At 39.8% G+C, this 16,823-nt stretch overlaps 1 protein-coding gene across 7 annotated transcripts in view; it reads right to left on the bottom strand.

The window, feature by feature from the left end:
* The window catches only part of USP34 (ubiquitin specific peptidase 34), a 176,598-nt gene that overhangs the window by 9,269 nt on the left and 150,506 nt on the right, over positions 1–16,823 (bottom strand). For 4 of the 7 annotated variants that reach the window (XM_084798360.1, XM_084798364.1, XM_084798358.1 and 1 more), the window contains 8 exons: positions 14,930–15,564; positions 12,774–12,931; positions 11,074–11,152; positions 8,903–9,029; positions 7,024–7,131; positions 5,864–5,968; positions 5,623–5,747; positions 4,508–4,631 (listed from right to left, as the gene is read on the bottom strand). In XM_084798360.1, the coding sequence (XP_084654486.1) occupies positions 4,508–4,631; positions 5,623–5,747; positions 5,864–5,968; positions 7,024–7,131; positions 8,903–9,029; positions 11,074–11,152; positions 12,774–12,931; positions 14,930–15,564 (1,461 nt within the window). Of the gene's footprint in view, positions 1–64; positions 203–256; positions 1,268–4,507; positions 4,632–5,622; positions 5,748–5,863; positions 5,969–7,023; positions 7,132–8,902; positions 9,030–11,073; positions 11,153–12,773; positions 12,932–14,929; positions 15,565–16,823 lie in introns of those variants that run through there. The other 3 variants (XM_084798363.1, XM_084798362.1, XM_084798361.1) reach the window with 3 other exon arrangements.

The following is a 16,823-nucleotide window of genomic DNA, read 5'->3' as shown; positions in this document are numbered from 1 at the left end:
ATGTTCACACACATGTAGATGTTTAGTCAGTTTAGGGAAGAGATGGCTCAGAAGTTCAGAGCACTTGCTGTTCTTACCAAGAACCAGGGTTTGAGTCCCAGTACAAACATGGTGGCTCACGCGTACCTGTAACTCTAGTCCCAGGGATGTCTTCTTGCTCCCACAGGCATCAGAAACACAAGTGGTACACAAGATATATATGCTGACAAACACAATACATAAAACTTTAAAAACAAACAAGTTTTAGCTGGGTGTGATGGCACACACCTATAATGCCAGCATTACAGCAGCAGTGGCAGGTACATCTCTCGAGATGCCAGCCTGGTCTACACTGTGACAGTCAAAGCTATACAGTGAGACCCTATCTAAAAAACATTTTGTTTTGCTGGGTGTGGTGGCGCATGCTTTTAATCCCAGCACTCGGGAGGCAGAGGCAGGCAGATCTCTGTGAGTTCAAGGCCAGCCTGGTCTACACAAAGTGAGTCCAAGATAGCCAAGGCTGCACAGAGAAACCCTGTCTCGAAAAACCAAACCAAACTAAACCAACCAACCAACCAAACACAAACCCTGTAATCACAAGACGAACATGGCCAAGGACACAAAGGAAGCATGGATCTCTGTGTCAGAAGCCACTCTGGTCTACAGTGCTAAAGCAGACACAGTGCATGGTCATTACAAGTAATTCAACCCTTACAGGATTATATTTAACTTAGAAATTAAAAGCAGCCCATGATTTCACCCTTATGCAACGGTAGTATTTTTCTCTTGGCTTTTTGTTTGTTTTGAACTCCTCGAGATCAGCCTGTTTCCCAAATTTGGGGATTAATGGTGTGCACAAGCACAGCTGCCTCCCACCCCTCTGTAAGAATGTGGTTATACTCTGTGCTGCTTCCTTACCCTTCAGAGCTGTGGACTGAACCCAAGCCCTGCTGGTCACTGAGCTACAGGCCTTCAAGTCTGTTTTCTAGTTGTTTTCTTCCCCATATAGCTCAAGAGACACTATCTTGTTTGTTTTGAAAACTATATAATACAAATGATAGGTCTTATTAAGACTTGGTCTTAGCGCTGGACATTTTTGTTTTCAATTACATACACAATGCCAAATTGCCCCCAAAACTGATAGTCTTCCACTCATTAGATGCTTTTTCAACCTCTGAAGAATGGATGTAGCCAAAATGTGTTCTCCGCCGATCTCCTCTTGCCAAGTTAAACCACTGTTTACTTTCTAATGAGCGAGTGCAGGCAACTTCTCGTTGGCTAATGGCCACTGTGTGGGGAGGACATACCTAGTCATGTTCTGATTTCAGTTAGTTCTCATTTTACCAAATCCTAAGAACATTTGTGTACCGGTAGCTATTTATTTGTTATGTCTGCCAACACTTTCCCATTAGCTAATTTGTGAATTTGTTTTGTTTCAGACAGGGCCTCACTATGTAGTTCGGGTTGGCTTTGAACTCACAGAGATCTGCTGAGATTAAAAGCATGTGCCACCACACTAGGCCACTAGTTCATATTTTATGATGTTGTCACAATTTGATTTCAATTTTATATAACTAAAACTTTCTGATTTTTTAAATGACCTGTTGAATGAGGTCTCTCTGTGTCTCTCGTGTGTGTGGAGGCTGCTGAGCGTCACCTCTCCCATCCCTGGGATGGGGACAAGGTCCCAAGCAGCCCAGGCTGGCCTTACACTCACTCTGGAGTCAACAACTATCATGAGTTCTTAACTGTTTGCCTCCCTCCCAGTATATGGCTGTCATTCGGCTACCACCACCTCTGCTGGCCTTAAACTCACAGCGATCCGCCCACCTCTGCCTTATAAGTGCTGAGATAGTGTCGTGTGTGTGTGTGTTGTGTGTGTGTGTGTATGTGTGTGTTCTTCTCCTCCACCACTGCCATGGTTTGAGTCATTTTAGTTTACTTTTGTGAAGAGAAAGAAAATAGATTTACAAAAACAAAAGTAAAAGAACAAAAAGATGAATGAAATTCTGGTGGCATACAGGAATGCGACTAATAACTTTTTTTGTTGCTGGATTCCTATGTAGCCCTAGCTGGCAGGGGACACCTAATTCTCTTGCCTTAACAAGAGTTCTGGGAGCACCAGCATGAGCAAAGCCATGTTTTGTTCAGTTGCCCATATATAAAAACAACAAAGACCTTTCCTCAAAACTGGCAACACTTGCAATCCAACAGAGGATTTGAGCTACCTAAGGCTCAAAGAGTAATTATCAGTTTAAACTTACCCCTTTCCACTTTTTCCTGAAAGAGTCACACAAATCAAAACTCTGCATTACCACCACTCCTCACCACGGTGTCATTAGTGTGAGTTTTGGTTTCTTAAGCACTTTCCTAGGTCCCTTTCCTTGGAAATAGTTGTCTCAGCTAGAAGAATAATTAATGTCAAACTGTGGGGTATCATTTCCATATATGGTGGGATACCACTGTCTAAACTCCTAAGAGGATCCAGTTTTCCATGTGAGCCAGGAATGGACCAGAAACTTTAATGTTTGTGGCTTAGGTTTGTTGTTTTGTTTTGTTTTTTTGAGGCAGGGCTTCTCTGTGTAGCCTTGACTATTCTGGACTCTCTTTGTAGACCAGGCTGGCCTTAACTCACAGCGATCCTCCTGCCTCTACCTCGTAAGTGCTGGGCTTAAGGGTGTGAGCCACCCCCGCCCGCTAATGTTCTATCCTAATAGCTGTCATTTGGCTATTTAAATTTAGATTGGTATTTCATAAAATAGTTCCTTTTGTCAAACTTATTTCCGTCTTTCCTTTTCTTTTTTTCTTGGTTTTCTGAGCCAGGGTTTCTCTGTGTAGCCTTGGCTGTCCTCGAACTCAGAGATCTGCCTGGCTCTGCCTTCTGAGTATTGGGATTAAAAGTGTGCACTACCATGCTTGGCCCAAATTTCAAAATTTTAACCTAACTTGGCTACCATATTGTGGATGACAACACAGCTGAGAACATGTGCATCACTGAAGAACACTGACAAGACTGTGTAGCTAAATGATGTACTCAATAGTGCTCACAGTTACAAGAGGGACACTGAGTATAAAGTATCATCAAAGCTGATTTGGCATGCGACAGTTTCACACTGCAGCCAAGTAGTCCTCAAACTCAAGGCCATCTTCTCACCACAGCCTCCTGAGTGCTGGGATTACAGGTGTGGAGATTCCAGCATGCAGACCATATCCAGCTTTCCCCTCTCCATTTTTAATTTCCATAAAAGTATGTATTTGTATTGATTAAAGAGATAGTCTAAAGTGGTAGAACATTCATTACTTGGTCAACCGCTCTTGACAAACTTGTGAATCGCATAAGCACAATCACCTGGAAGTTCTCCAAAGGCATCTTTGGGAACACCTCCTGTCTGAGCACAGAGGCTGTACTATCAGACTCCTGAGGATTCTCTTACACATGATCATTGCTATTGCTAAAGTTTCAGATTTTTACCAAATGGTACAGCCCAGACGCATAACTCTAAAACAACCAATCTACGGGGCTCCTTACCTCCCCACATCTTGGCACCAGCCATAGATATGTAGGCACGACCAGCTAATGGAATACATAGAAGAACAGCCCTTGAAACTTGAAGATGCTCTAATCACTTACCAATAAGATGATTTTCTGAAGAGGAGTTATCCCTGACAGCTGTAACCACTTCCTTCTTCCTGGATAATGAATCTATGATTGGATCGTATCTTTTGCCCTACGTGGAATGGGCCAAAATCTTTCCCAAAGGACAAGAGGGAGCTGTGGCTGAGGTGGAGCACAAGGAGCACTTCTGGGGCAGGCTAACAGTCTATTTCTTGATCTAAGTAGTTTCAAAAGTATCACTCCCCACACACCTTGAAATCAAACTATAGAAACAGAGAGGAACCTGGCCCATCCCTGATAACATTAGAAGGCGAGACACACAGAGCCTCAGAACTTGTAGTGCTGACCTTGGAGAGAGATATTAGACTTTCTGCCCACGTAAGACCCTGAAGGGCTTGTGATAGCTCTGCTCCTTTACATCTGTCTTCTTGGTTCATGAGACTTACCTCCTAGTTACTCACATGTGCACCTCTGCTTCACACTGCCCAGCCCACTCTGCTTTCCTGGCACCACCAGCTCCAGAGGACAGCCGGCACTAAAGATCTGAACTCACCCTGAGATAAGGGCCAGGGAAGTCTATCTCTAGGCGTTCCCCTAAGCAAGGCAGATCTGTTTGTAATTCTGTTGTGATGATGGTGGACTTAGGCCACCGTGTACAAAGCACTGACCAGCCCTGCTCCACACTCCTTCAAAGGCCAGCGAAAACTCTGGGCAGAACTAGTCAATGGAAACCAGTAAGTTGGTGTTTTCTTAATAAAAAGTAAAATATTCCCAAGAATACTAATTAATATTTTTAAACATTCACTTTAAAAAAAGAAAAATTAAAGGGATTGTCATATATTTTTCCCCTTCCTGAATGGCTAGGGGCTTAAAATAATTCAGTGGAGTTTACTGCTCATCTTTTATACTTACTCAGCTTAACTAATGTTTCAGTAAATTTTTCACAGTTGATTGCAACTCGGCATAATAGATGGATGAACTGATGATAAGAAAAGAAGTAGTCTAGCAGCATACGATCATAAACGTCATCTTTGCCCTGAAGGTTAAAGATGATAAAATGGTTGCACTTAAATTGTATAATAAAGAGCATATTTTGTGCAAATGTAATAAGACTAAGTAAAAAGCTAATTAAATCTTTAAGTTCTATAAGAATCTAGTTTTAAATTCCAAATTTCTAGTGTTATTAAGATCATAATTGCCCTAGGTTTATTTTCAGTGTGCAAATGCTATCAATTATAATTACCCATCATTTCTATATACTTTAATAGAGTAAAATTACTGAGATTTTAGCATGTGACACTTTAGCTCTATAAACATATCATCAAGAAGAATGAGTTATGTTTGATTTTTGAAAGATTTGAGGCTATTTCTGTAAGGGTAACTATAATGTTAATTATTTTTAATATTTTATCCTAGGAGAACTGCTCAAATATACTTAAGTTCCAAAGGTAGTAAGCAAAAGAGAGTGTGAATGAAGGTGTGGGTAAAGGAAGCTGAAGGGGAAAAGGCTTTTTTAAAAAACATTAAAACTAAGGTAAGTTGTCTTGTGTTGCCACAGCTTGTCTCTGGTTTAGAATTGGCACTATTTTAGAATAAGCATTAGAGAACAGGAACCAGATGATATGTCTGTCAGTCAGTGACATTATGGGTCGGTTAAGAAGAATATGATTATAGGGACAGTAAAAGAGGTCTTGATTATATGGCCAGACTGAAAACATTTCAAGTACCTAACTTAGCTTTGTAGATTTAGGTGCAGGACACAGCTACACTGTAGCCTAGTAACAAACTAAGGTTTACTATTGAGCTATTGTTTTAGAAGAAGAAAAAAATCTTAACAACTAGTGCTTACTGTTGATTTTGCAAATATCAATCAACATTTCAGAGCACTTAAAGGAAAAAGTCCAAATGAATCAAATATTAGCCTTCATAAACGTTCACATTATCTACTGGAGTCAACCGCCAGGGCAGGCAAACCTCACGATTACCTTGTACTATAGGAATGCGGTTCTCCTGGCATCCCAACATACCTTACTGGTTTCCACCATTGTGGGCAAGAGGCACATATTGAGTTCAGGGCGCGGAGGCCGAATATTGCTTTTCCCTCCTATTAGCTTGATATTTTCTCGACAAGGGAAATAAGGTCCAAGAGACACTAAGACATTAAAAGTGTACAGTAAGAATAAATGGAAAAGATAAATCTCCAAGCGTCAGTGCGCAGAATGATTACATGCTAACCATATTCAAGTATGACGCTAAGTGAATACATACTTGGAATATTGCTGTGATGGTAAGTACAATGGTTGTGCTGGAGGAAGGGAACCAGAGTATGAAGAAAATCATGGGGGCTCAAAAGGACAAGTTCCTTGAGGACATCTGAAAATTAAAACAATTTGAGTATTAAAACACCGGGTTAGATTTACCCACTACTTTTGAACTCAAAAATCCTGATGAGTACTACAAACTGTCTGCGCTCCTAATGTAGGGAGAGATTACCTGACACCTAACTCTGGCCCAAGAGATGTGATAGCCACAGCAGAGCGCCATCACTTAGAACAAAAACTAAAAACACCATCACTATTCTCTCCATTTTCCTTGCCTCCTTGTGGACACAGTCTAGTTAAATAGCAATGTACCATGATGATTTATCTTCATAAAGTCCATCTTAACAGCTTGGGTGTGAGAGATACCTGATAGTCTACAATCCACTATTAAAGTTGTATGATGTTGGCTGGGCTGATTCTCACCCATTAAATACAGAAGATTAAACCTCATGATGGGCAACTAGTTGTTTAGGCTATTTTGAGAGATTACTAATAGCCAGTAGTCTATAATGCTCACTACTTCAAGTGGTGCTGAAGGCAGTAAAATCTTCACTCTCTATTTAGAATGATGATTCTTTTAACAGCTATACATTATCACTCTATAAGTAAGTACACAGTCACAAAGGCATTACAAATGTAAGAGTATATAAAAAGTTACTGAGTAATGTTTTTAAGACCAATGACCCAGTGAAGGAAATAACTTCATCCTTTACAATTTGAGTCCACTTTGTAAATACTGACATAATTCTACCATTTTCATATAGAATCAGAATATTAGAGTTACAGGAAACCTACAGACAACTGGAAGAGTCTCCATATGCTCTGCACACAAACACATTAACACTAGCACATTAGGACACAACTTGTTTTTCTTGGGACCTATTAATCTCTGTGCCATTACACATTGTTGTTTTCCCAACACTATAAATCTAACATCACAACCTACAAAACCAAAACAAGCCAAACAAGCAAAAAAAAAAAAAAACCCAAAAAAACAAACAAAAAACAAAAAAACCAAACAACAACAACAAAAAAACAAAAAACAAAAAAAAACCCAAACAAACCCAGAAATATTTGTCTGCAGTTTTTATTTTTTAAGTAACTTACCTATACAAGCATTTCTTAGCTCTGGAGGGCTATAGGAATTAAGAAGGGTTAGAAGTTTATGGGCAAATTCAATTCTTTCCTGCCACTGGATTAATGCTTGCTTCACATCTGCAAATATAAAAACATATGTAAATGGGCTTTTGAATGATCACAATTTCTCATAGTTTTTCTTCTTCTGTTGTGATACTAACACCAAGAATCTCAAATTAATTACATTTTAAAATGTTTGGTGAAAGCTAAGCGTGTGTGTGTGTGTGTGTGTGTATACACACACACATACGTACAACCCGGGTCTTGCTATATATATAGCCCAGCCTGACATGGAACTTTCACTTCTCCTATGTCATCCTGACAGTGAAGATAATAGGGGCGTGCTAAACATGTTACATCTTTTCTTTTTTAAAAGATTTATTATGTATATAGTATTCTGCCTGCATGTATTGCCGCGAGTCCAAAAAAGGGCATCAGATCTCATTACAGATGGTTGTGAGCCACCATGTGGTTGCTGGGAATTAAACTCAGGACCTCTGGAAGAGCTGTCAGTGCTCTTCACCGCTGAATCATCTCTCTAGGCCCCACATCTTCTCTATTAAAAATAAATTACTACCATTTATGTACACATAGCGAGGGGTGGTAAGGGACTGGAAGACATTTTACACATGCCCCATGAAAGTGTGAAAGAGTCAAGGGACATTTTTGTGGAATTGGTTCTCTCCTTTTACCGTTTTTGTGGGTTTCAGAAATCAGATTTTTTTTGTTTTTCGAAACAGGGTAGCTCTGTGTAACAACCCTGGCTGTCCTGGACTCGCTTTGTAGACCAGGCTGGCCTTGAACTCAAAGTGATCCACCTTCCTCTGCCTCCCAAGTGCTGGGATTAAAGGTGTGTCCCACCACTGCCCAGCTCTTTTTTCCTTTTCTAATTCATCAGGATTGGGTGGAAAGTACTTTTTATCCACTAGTCCATGTCAACCCCCCTAAACATGCTAGACTTCCTGAGGTACTTAGTTTTGTGACAATTATTTTCATTTTTAAAAAGATGAAGTCATGTGATCTTCTCCAAGTTTGTGTTAAATTCTGAAGCTCAAGGGATCCTCAGCTTTTCAAGTTACCAAGACTGCAGGTGGCATTTAAGGGAGTGATATTTTGTACTTTCTGGAAGCATAAAGTTCAGTGTTCATAGACAAGGATATTAAGAATGTTTTTCCCCTCAATATAGGGTTTCTCTGTGTAAAAGAGCACTGGCTGAGCTGGGCGGTGGTGGCGCACGCCTTTAATCCCAGCACTCGGGAGGGAGAGGCAGGTGGATCGCTGTGAGTTCGAGGCCAGCCTGGTCTACAAAGTGAGTCCAGGATGGCCAAGGCTACACAGAGAAACCCTGTCTCGAAAAACCAAAAAAAAAAAAAAAAAAAAAAAAAGAGCACTGGCTGTCCTGGACTCGCTTTGTAGACCAGGTTGGCCTCAAACACAGAGATTTGCCTACCCCTGCCTCCCTGAGTGCTGGGATTAAAGGTGTGTGCTACCATGCCCAGCATTAAGAAATATTTTTATACTTATTTCTACTGAAATTAAAAATGACCCAATCTGAGCTATGAGGGTTAAAAAAAAAAAATCCAAGTTATTACTCTGTGTGGAAGTGTTTTTAATCTCCCAAATCTTACACAATGCTTGCCTATTGTTTTCAAGTAGGGTTAACTACAACAGATAACAGTGCCCTTTCCATTATGAGATAATGATGAACACTAACTAGTGCAGGAACCATTACAACAGAAACTAAGAAGACACTTTTCTGAGACCTCTCATTTGAAAAACAAACCCCAAAAAAACCCTCTCTTAAATGACAGAAAAATGGTGAAGAAATAAACAGCAAAAATGACCAAACCTTTTCTCTGAAGATATGGGCGTGTAGACTTCAAAACAGAAAGGACTATTGACAGAAGTTCTACTAAGTCTCCAGTCACATGGCAAGCTGTAGCTTCATGATACATCATATGCAATGTGTTGAAAGACTACAATTGATTCAGAGAATACAAATTTTAAAACCTTTTTTACTTTATACACAAATAAAATCCTTATCTTCTGAAGAAAAGTCTATGGGTATACATATGTATACTAAGTAAATGTTACTTGTTTTCTAAGTTAGATTTCCCATTCAGCGACTTTGTATGTGTGGTCCAAGTATGTGTAGGTGCATGGCAGGCGGTGCATGTTGAGTGTTATCCTCAATCGTTCTCCACGTTCATAAAGAAAGCACTTTTGTATCTGCGTGTCTGTGTGTGTATGCACGTGTGGGTGCCGGGTGGAGGACAATCTGCAGAGCATGGCTTTCTCTCTCCACTGTCCTTAGTGATTGAATCCAGAGTGTCAGGGCTGTGGGAAGCACCTTCACCATCTGAGCATCCTCACAGCCCTGTACTTGTATTTTATTTTTGGCAAAGTTTCTTACTGAACCTGATGCTTCTCTGTTCAGCTACACTGGCTAAATAGCGAATTGTCTCCACCTCCCCAGTGCTGGGGTTAAGGTGTGACTGCCTGGTTTCTTACGTGGGAGGGAGGAATCAGTTCCTCATGCTTGCAGAGCAGTACTTTGACTGAACCGTTTCCTTAGACTCCAGTCCTTTTAAAATAAGGGTACAGTCCTTACCTTGAGCTATACTTTATATAAATATTTTAGTGTCTAGAAATAACTAATTTAATCATATTTTACAAAAACTCCAATTCTGACCAGGCACGGTGGTGCATACTTGTAATCCCAGCACTCTGGGAGGCAGAGGCAAGCGGATCTTTGTGAGTTCTAGGCTAGCCTGGTCTACAAAGCAGGTCCAGGGCAGCCAAGTCTCCATAGAGAAACCCTGTCTAAAAATTCCAATCTGTTCTAAGCCTTAAAAATTAGAAGCATGCAATGGCCAAAAGACTGGGAAGATTAGATAGCTAACTTTTCAGGGTCTGTGTAGAAACAAAGTGGTAAACTAGAGAGCTTTTAGCCACAGCCAAAATATAGCATGCCTGAAAAGGGCTAAAGAGCTCCCAGAGTTAGGGATTAACTATACGAAGCTAGTTAAATTTTTAATTCTATTCATCGTATAAGAAAGCATTCCTTCTTCTAATCCTCAAGTCAATTTTTTATTATTTACACATTATTCAAAACCCAAATTCTAGATTCTGTGGCAGTCCATAATATGAAGGCTATATTGTACATATTTAAGCTGTAAACTGGTAGAATAGGATTGTGCCTGTTTGTTAACTGCTATATTCCTTTGCCTAGTGCTGCACGTAGCAAGGACTAGACATTTCAATTAGAGCCAAAACTTCCTTGCCTCTGGGCTCAGAAAACCATTTATTTGAATGTTTCCCACTTACTACTGCAAAGTCCAAATTCTTCCAAGTGTAGTTTTTTATTCTGCTTCTACTCTTTAACACTATTAACTAAAAACTCAACGGTACATCTTAAATTACGCAGTGCTTCCCAAGTGTAAGATATCAGCTTATCTCCAGCATGAGAGTAAAGAGTAGGATGCACTTTTGGGGGCTTTAGCCCACCTCTCCCTGGTAAGCTAAGGATCATGGAGAGGATGACTGCAGAGGTCCGTCCTGTGCCACTGTCTCAGGGCCTGCTGACTTTATTCCGCCAAATAAGCAAGTTTTTGGGAAGTAGCTGTACTCTCTCTCTCTCTCTCTTTTTTTTTTTTTTTTGGTTTTTCGAGACAGGGTCTCTCTGTGTAGCCTTGGCTGTCCTGGACTCACTTTGTAGACCAGGCTGGCCTCAAACTCACAGCGATCCGCCCGCCCCTGCCTCCCGAGTGCTGGGATTAAAGGCGTGCGCCATCACGCCCGTCAGTAGCTGTACTCTTAATTGGAAATCACATAAATTTCATTTTTATTTCCTAAGTGAATAAATAAAATTAAATATAAAATAAGGAGTAACCTATGTAATTAAAAACCTTCAACCTGTGAGACAGTTCAGTATAAATTCTTTATATACATGCAGGAGGAAGTCTCAGAACGAGTATTCAAATGAGATGCATTCACAGTAAAAGGCAATATAATAGTTACCTCAGTCATCAGGATTAACCCTCGATTAAATACCACAAGAAGTCTGTCTTCATCAGATTCTAATAGTATTCTGAAGGCACTAGAAGAAGAGAGAAAATATTTTGGAACCAAACAATTGGGTGGTGACAAACATAAGTAAAACTGACATGATTTGACTTTCCTACTCAAATAAAAGAAACTGCCTGCATTTATTGCTTGTTTTTAATTTTTAAGGGATTTTGTTATGTAGCTCAGACTAGCTATTTTGTGGCAATCCTCCTGCCTCAAGCTTTCCACCATGGGATTACAGGAATGTACGCTACTTCTTAGTAATGTACAATAGAATGAGCATCTAAAGGGGCTGGAGAGACGGCTCAGAGGCTCAGGGCACTGACTGCTGTTGCGGAGCTCCTGATTCAATGCCCAACAGCCACATGGTGGCTCACAGCCCTCTGTAATGGTGCCCTCTACTGGCCTGCAGGTGTACATGCAGACAGAACATTGTATACATAATAATAAATAAATCTTAAAAAAAAGTGAGCAGCTAAAATCTGAAATCTAAAACAGTCTGAAATCTCAAGATTACTGACTCATCAGTTGGCACTCAGAAGCATTTCTATTTCTAAGTACCCTGGGTATACTAAGGGATACTAGGCCAGAAAAAGTCAATTGTAAAGACTTGCCATGTGCTTTGGAGAACATGTGTCTATCGGGGTCTAATCCACTCTTTATCCACAATGAAAAGAAAAAGGCATGATGAGAATAATCTTACATTTCAGGTAACAATGCTATTTCATCTTGTTGGTTCTTTTTAAGTAGCAAGGTTACGATCTCAACGGTTCTGCATAACAGTAAACTACACTATACTCCACAGGCGTTGGAAGAAAGGGCAACACAAGGCATCAAACAAACAAGCCTGAAAACCTTAAGTTACTGCTGCGCTCAGAACTCATTTTGTTAGATACAGCTGCAACCCTTTTACTCTAGTACTTTAATGGAAAGAGCTGCAACCTTGCAAAAACAATGTATTCAAACTGAACGCCAAACATTTAAGAGAGTGCCTTTAAACATATTTGGCAAGTGCTTATTTCATTCTGTAGACTACTGAAGGTACAAACAGGGAGGCGCTCTTCTCTGGGGTCCATTAGCTTAGTCTATAATGAAGCACCTTGAAAGCACACACACAACGGTTAGGAAGGACTTTATTTCTATGGGCGAGGAGAACAGAATGTATCTTGTAGCAGTTCTAAGTCACAGTCAATTCTACAGCTCAGAGCGATTTATTGCATAATGCTCTATTGTTTTTGCTAATTCATGTAAAGCCATACAGGTCTAATAAAAATAAAAAAGATATTAATAATCAGGCACATCTTAAGATGCAAAAGCTGTTCCCTGGGTCCTCTAGACTGGAACTACCCAACTGTAAGCACTGTCACAGAAAGGACCATCCAACTTCAGCAGACAATATACATTAAGATCCCTTTCAACCTTCAGGCCTGATTCTAATAAAAGATACACGAATATAAAACAAACCAAGAGAAAAAAAAAACTTTAAAGTAGGAAAAATTCTTCCTAAGTACAGAAATGTTTCACCAATAACCTCAGAAAATTTGTAAATTGGAGGGAGGGCTGAAGATGTGGCTCAGCTGGTACAGTGCCTTCTAATATTCATCTCACTTGGAAAACAAACTGAAGAAACTATCACAAAGCATCTTTTTTACCTTATTAAAGTAGTCCAACAAGAGCGGCCATCTAAGCAACGTAAGTAACAGCTTATGGTTGTTTTCTTAAACTGTTTAATATCTTCTAATTCTTCTTCTCGCATATCTGGCCTCTGAGCTATAAACAGCTGCATTAAGTTAAACAGTTCTTCCACAGCCTAAAAGAGACAATGAGCAAAATGGTGATCTTTCAACCTTTTAGCATCCCACTCGCTTTGTCTTAAGGACTTTGAATACTTACAATTAAGCCTGAATCAATATTGTTTCTGAGACACACCTTTGTACCAACATTTAGAACAGCATTCTAGACTGATGTTTAGTGATGAAATATAGGAAATAGTATTTAGTGAAAGCATTAGCTGTGATTTTACAAATGTATTTACTTATATAAATGTGAAGTAAAAGTTGAGCTTCTAACATACTTATTAGTGAATTAAACTGTATAGCTTTATGCTTTTCTTGACAAAATTTTACAACACAATTTTCATGAAAATTCCTAATAGCTGATTTCTAAAAAAAAAAAAAAGGGGGGGGGGGAATGATTACATCTGACTGATGTCAAGAAGAAAAAGCAACTCAAAAAGAGAGGCATTTTAACCTAGCCAACTCTTACCGCTGGTTTATGAAACTAAGTTAAATGTTATTTCCATGAGCCTTGACAGAAACAAAGTAAATACCATCATGAACCCTTCCGCCTATGACAGACGCACTCAGCCTTCCTCTTCACTTCCTAGCCTTAACTTTCAAATTCCTGGTCCTGAATGAACCTAAGCATTCTAATTTTCTGAATTAGAAATTATGCTCTTCTTTCTGGGTACGAGAGTCTAAACTCACTATACCATCAACAAAGAGCCGTTTAGCCTAATAAAGAACAGTTTACAACAGGAAGAAACAAAAGTGAAATGTAACAAATTTAAAGCAAGAACTATAATATTACACAGAGGGAAAATTTAAGATGAAACTTAGAAATATTCTGGAAAAAAAAAAAAAGGAACCAGATTAGAACTGAATGTAAGCTCAGATCCTCCATCTAAGACAGGGAAGAACAACACTATGGAATACTACTACTATAAAATACCATGCAGCTCACACCTTAGCAAAGTATGCAGACCTTGATAATGACTATCTAATTAAAAGTCTAAATTATTTTTATTTACGTATATACGTATGTGTTTCTGTATGTATATGTGTATGGGTTCCTTTAGAGACCAGAGGTATTGGATCCCCTGGAGCTGGAGTTCCTGTGGACCCATATCGTTAGCCCCTAAATACCTAATTAGAAAAATAACACTCCTTAAAGCTGTCTTGATCTTTTCAGTAGGTGTACATTAAAGATGTATTTTCAGAACATAAATTTACACTAGAGTATTTGCTTAGCACGGCCAAGGCCCTGAGTCTGTTCCCTAGCACTGCCAAAGAAGTTGACAACAATAAAAAAATTAAAAAAAAAAAAAATCACATATTTAAAAAGGCATATGCCAGTGGAAACAAAATAACATCAGCACAAGAAAACAATGAGTTATTTATAGATTAATGCTGCGTTATATGAGAGTATTTACAAAAGCAAATATTCAAGTCCTTAAGATGGGGCTGCAGAGATGGCTATGGTTTAATTCCCAGAATCCGTATGGCAGTTTGCAAGCATCTACGACTCCAGCACCAGGGAACTCTGCCCCCTCTTCTGGTCTCGACAGGCATCAGGCTTGTATCTGGTACACAGAACACCCATGCACATAAAATAAAATTTAAAAATATATTAAGAAAAAAAAAAAAAAGATGAGAGGAGGATGTAGCTCAGTTGCCAAGCACATGAGTAGCATGAACATGAGTCTGGGTCTAAATCCCAGCACTGAAAGACAAAAATGGGTCAATGACTAAAGTTAGACTCTTCTATATTTTGTCATTTCTTTTCCTTTTTTTTTTTTTTTTTTGGTTTTTCGAGACAGGGTTTCTCTATGTAGCCTTGGCCATCCTGGACTCACTCTGTAGACCAGGCTGGCCTCGAACTCACAGCGATCCGCCTGCCTCTGCCTCCCGAGTGCTGGGATTAAAGGCATGCGCCACCACGCCCGGCTATTTTGTCATTTCTTAAATGGAAGAAAAATGTATTCCTAACCAAGATCAGGAAACAGATAAAAAGTATTAACTGTACTCACTCCAGGGTATTGGCTGGCATGTGGTGTAAGATTCTTAAAGGCCCACTGGATGTTCTGGTGAGAAGCTAGTTGTCGAGTGAATGCAGGTGATTGCTCACAGCAGAGCCTCAGAATGCCGTAGTAGGCAGGCAGCATCCCACGGTTAAAAAGCACCACATCCTGATCATCATGGTCAGCAAGGATGTAATTGAAGGCAATGTTCTTGGTTACCACTGGGTTTTGAACAATAAGGCGGATATTCTCTGGACAGTCAGCACACACATTGTACCAAAATGAAAGCAAAGCCTGTTTATTGTGATTTGTAGCTATTGCTGGCTCAGAAAGTTTAGGCTGGAAAAGGTTCCACAAATCCATGAAATATGTGGAAAACATCAGCTTCTCAGTTTTGGAAATTAAACAGTAAGTCATAAAGCTAAAATAGGGCACTAGCTTTGTAGTGCCATGAACAGCAGCATCAACATAAAGTTTGGCTCTTGAGAGCAAACCAAGGAGCACGTTGTAGACCTGGTGTAGGACTACTGTTGTGTCTGCACTGAGTGGAAGGTCACGGGTTGGGATGTGCAAAGACCTTGTTGACCGGAACATCTGGCGGAATGAATTGCTTGGTATAAGGGACACCAGAAGATAAGCTGCAGCTATAAAATGTAAAACAAAACTGTCAGATCCTTGTAAGATTTAAGTAGACCGAAGAGCAGTTATCAAACACAAAACTACTCTTCCCTTTATTAATAAAAATGAATAAAAATTAAGGGACATGACACCTTTTAAATATCCTTCTGATTTACCTTTAGTCCAGAAGAAAGATTCCCACAGGGTAATAGAGGTAGAACTGTATTTTAGGTGGCAACAATAATCACCATTACAGAAACTGCTTTTCTTTTTTTGGAGACAGATGTTCATGCTACGCAGACTAGCCTTGAACCCCTGGTTCTCTTCCTCCATCTCCCAAGCCCTGGCTGGCTATCAGAACTATTTTCAAACCTATATTTTTTATTTTTTCCATAATATAAATATTTCCCACCTTATAATTTATTTTTTTTCTGATTAATAATAAAACAAAAAACCGAAAACTCAGCATTTAGAACAAAAACACCTACCAAAATGAACTTGACACCATTGAGTCATTTAATGTTTCAGCCTTTAGTTCGGTGTTAGTTTAAAAACATCTTCATAAATTGTTTTGTAATAATTTAAAGATAATGCCACATAACATACTTAAGCTATGAAGATAAAAATAAATGCTTTTGAGACTCCCTTCCCAGTGTTTTGAGAAGAGAGACAGGCTGCACTGTGTCGCCACATCTTCGCGCACGGCTTCGGTATGTCAAGTCCTGGGTTAAACGCACTACGGAAGGAAAGCCTTTCGGAAGTCTGCTAAGTCAACTTGGTTTCAAGGCTCCTTCCTGCTTTGGGAACTGTTCCTCAATAAAACTGTCCGCCCGCTTTTCCTTGCCAAAACCTTCAGAGAACCCCCTTCAGCATGCCATTTTCTGTATCTGTATAAGCTAAGAGCTGAGCTGGACACCAGGTCTATGAGATGTGGAAGAACTCTACTTCCACTGCAACAGAGCTAAGTATTCAACTTTTAGGAGATTTTGCTTTTCGAGACAAGGTTTTCTCTCTGTAGCCCTGGCTGCCCTGGAACTCATTCTGTAAAACCAGGCTGGCCTTGAGCTTAGAGATCCACCTGCCTCTGCCTCTCAAGTGCTGGGATTAAAGGCACAAACCCACCACACCTGGCTAAAATATATCTAAGTGCTTTTAAATTTTTTTGCCTATTTATATATGAGTGCTCTGTCTGCATGTATGCCTGCATGCCACAAGGGCTCTGGGGACTGAACTCAGGAACTCTAGGAGAACCAGCAGTGCTCTTAAACACGGAGCCATCTCTCTA

This window comes from Acomys minous (genome assembly GCF_964271855.1).
Source record: "Acomys minous genome assembly, chromosome: 10".
Taxonomy (NCBI): domain Eukaryota; kingdom Metazoa; phylum Chordata; class Mammalia; order Rodentia; family Muridae; genus Acomys; species Acomys minous.
Note: the sequence above shows the minus strand (reverse complement) of the source record. Positions and strands in the feature narration are given on the sequence as shown.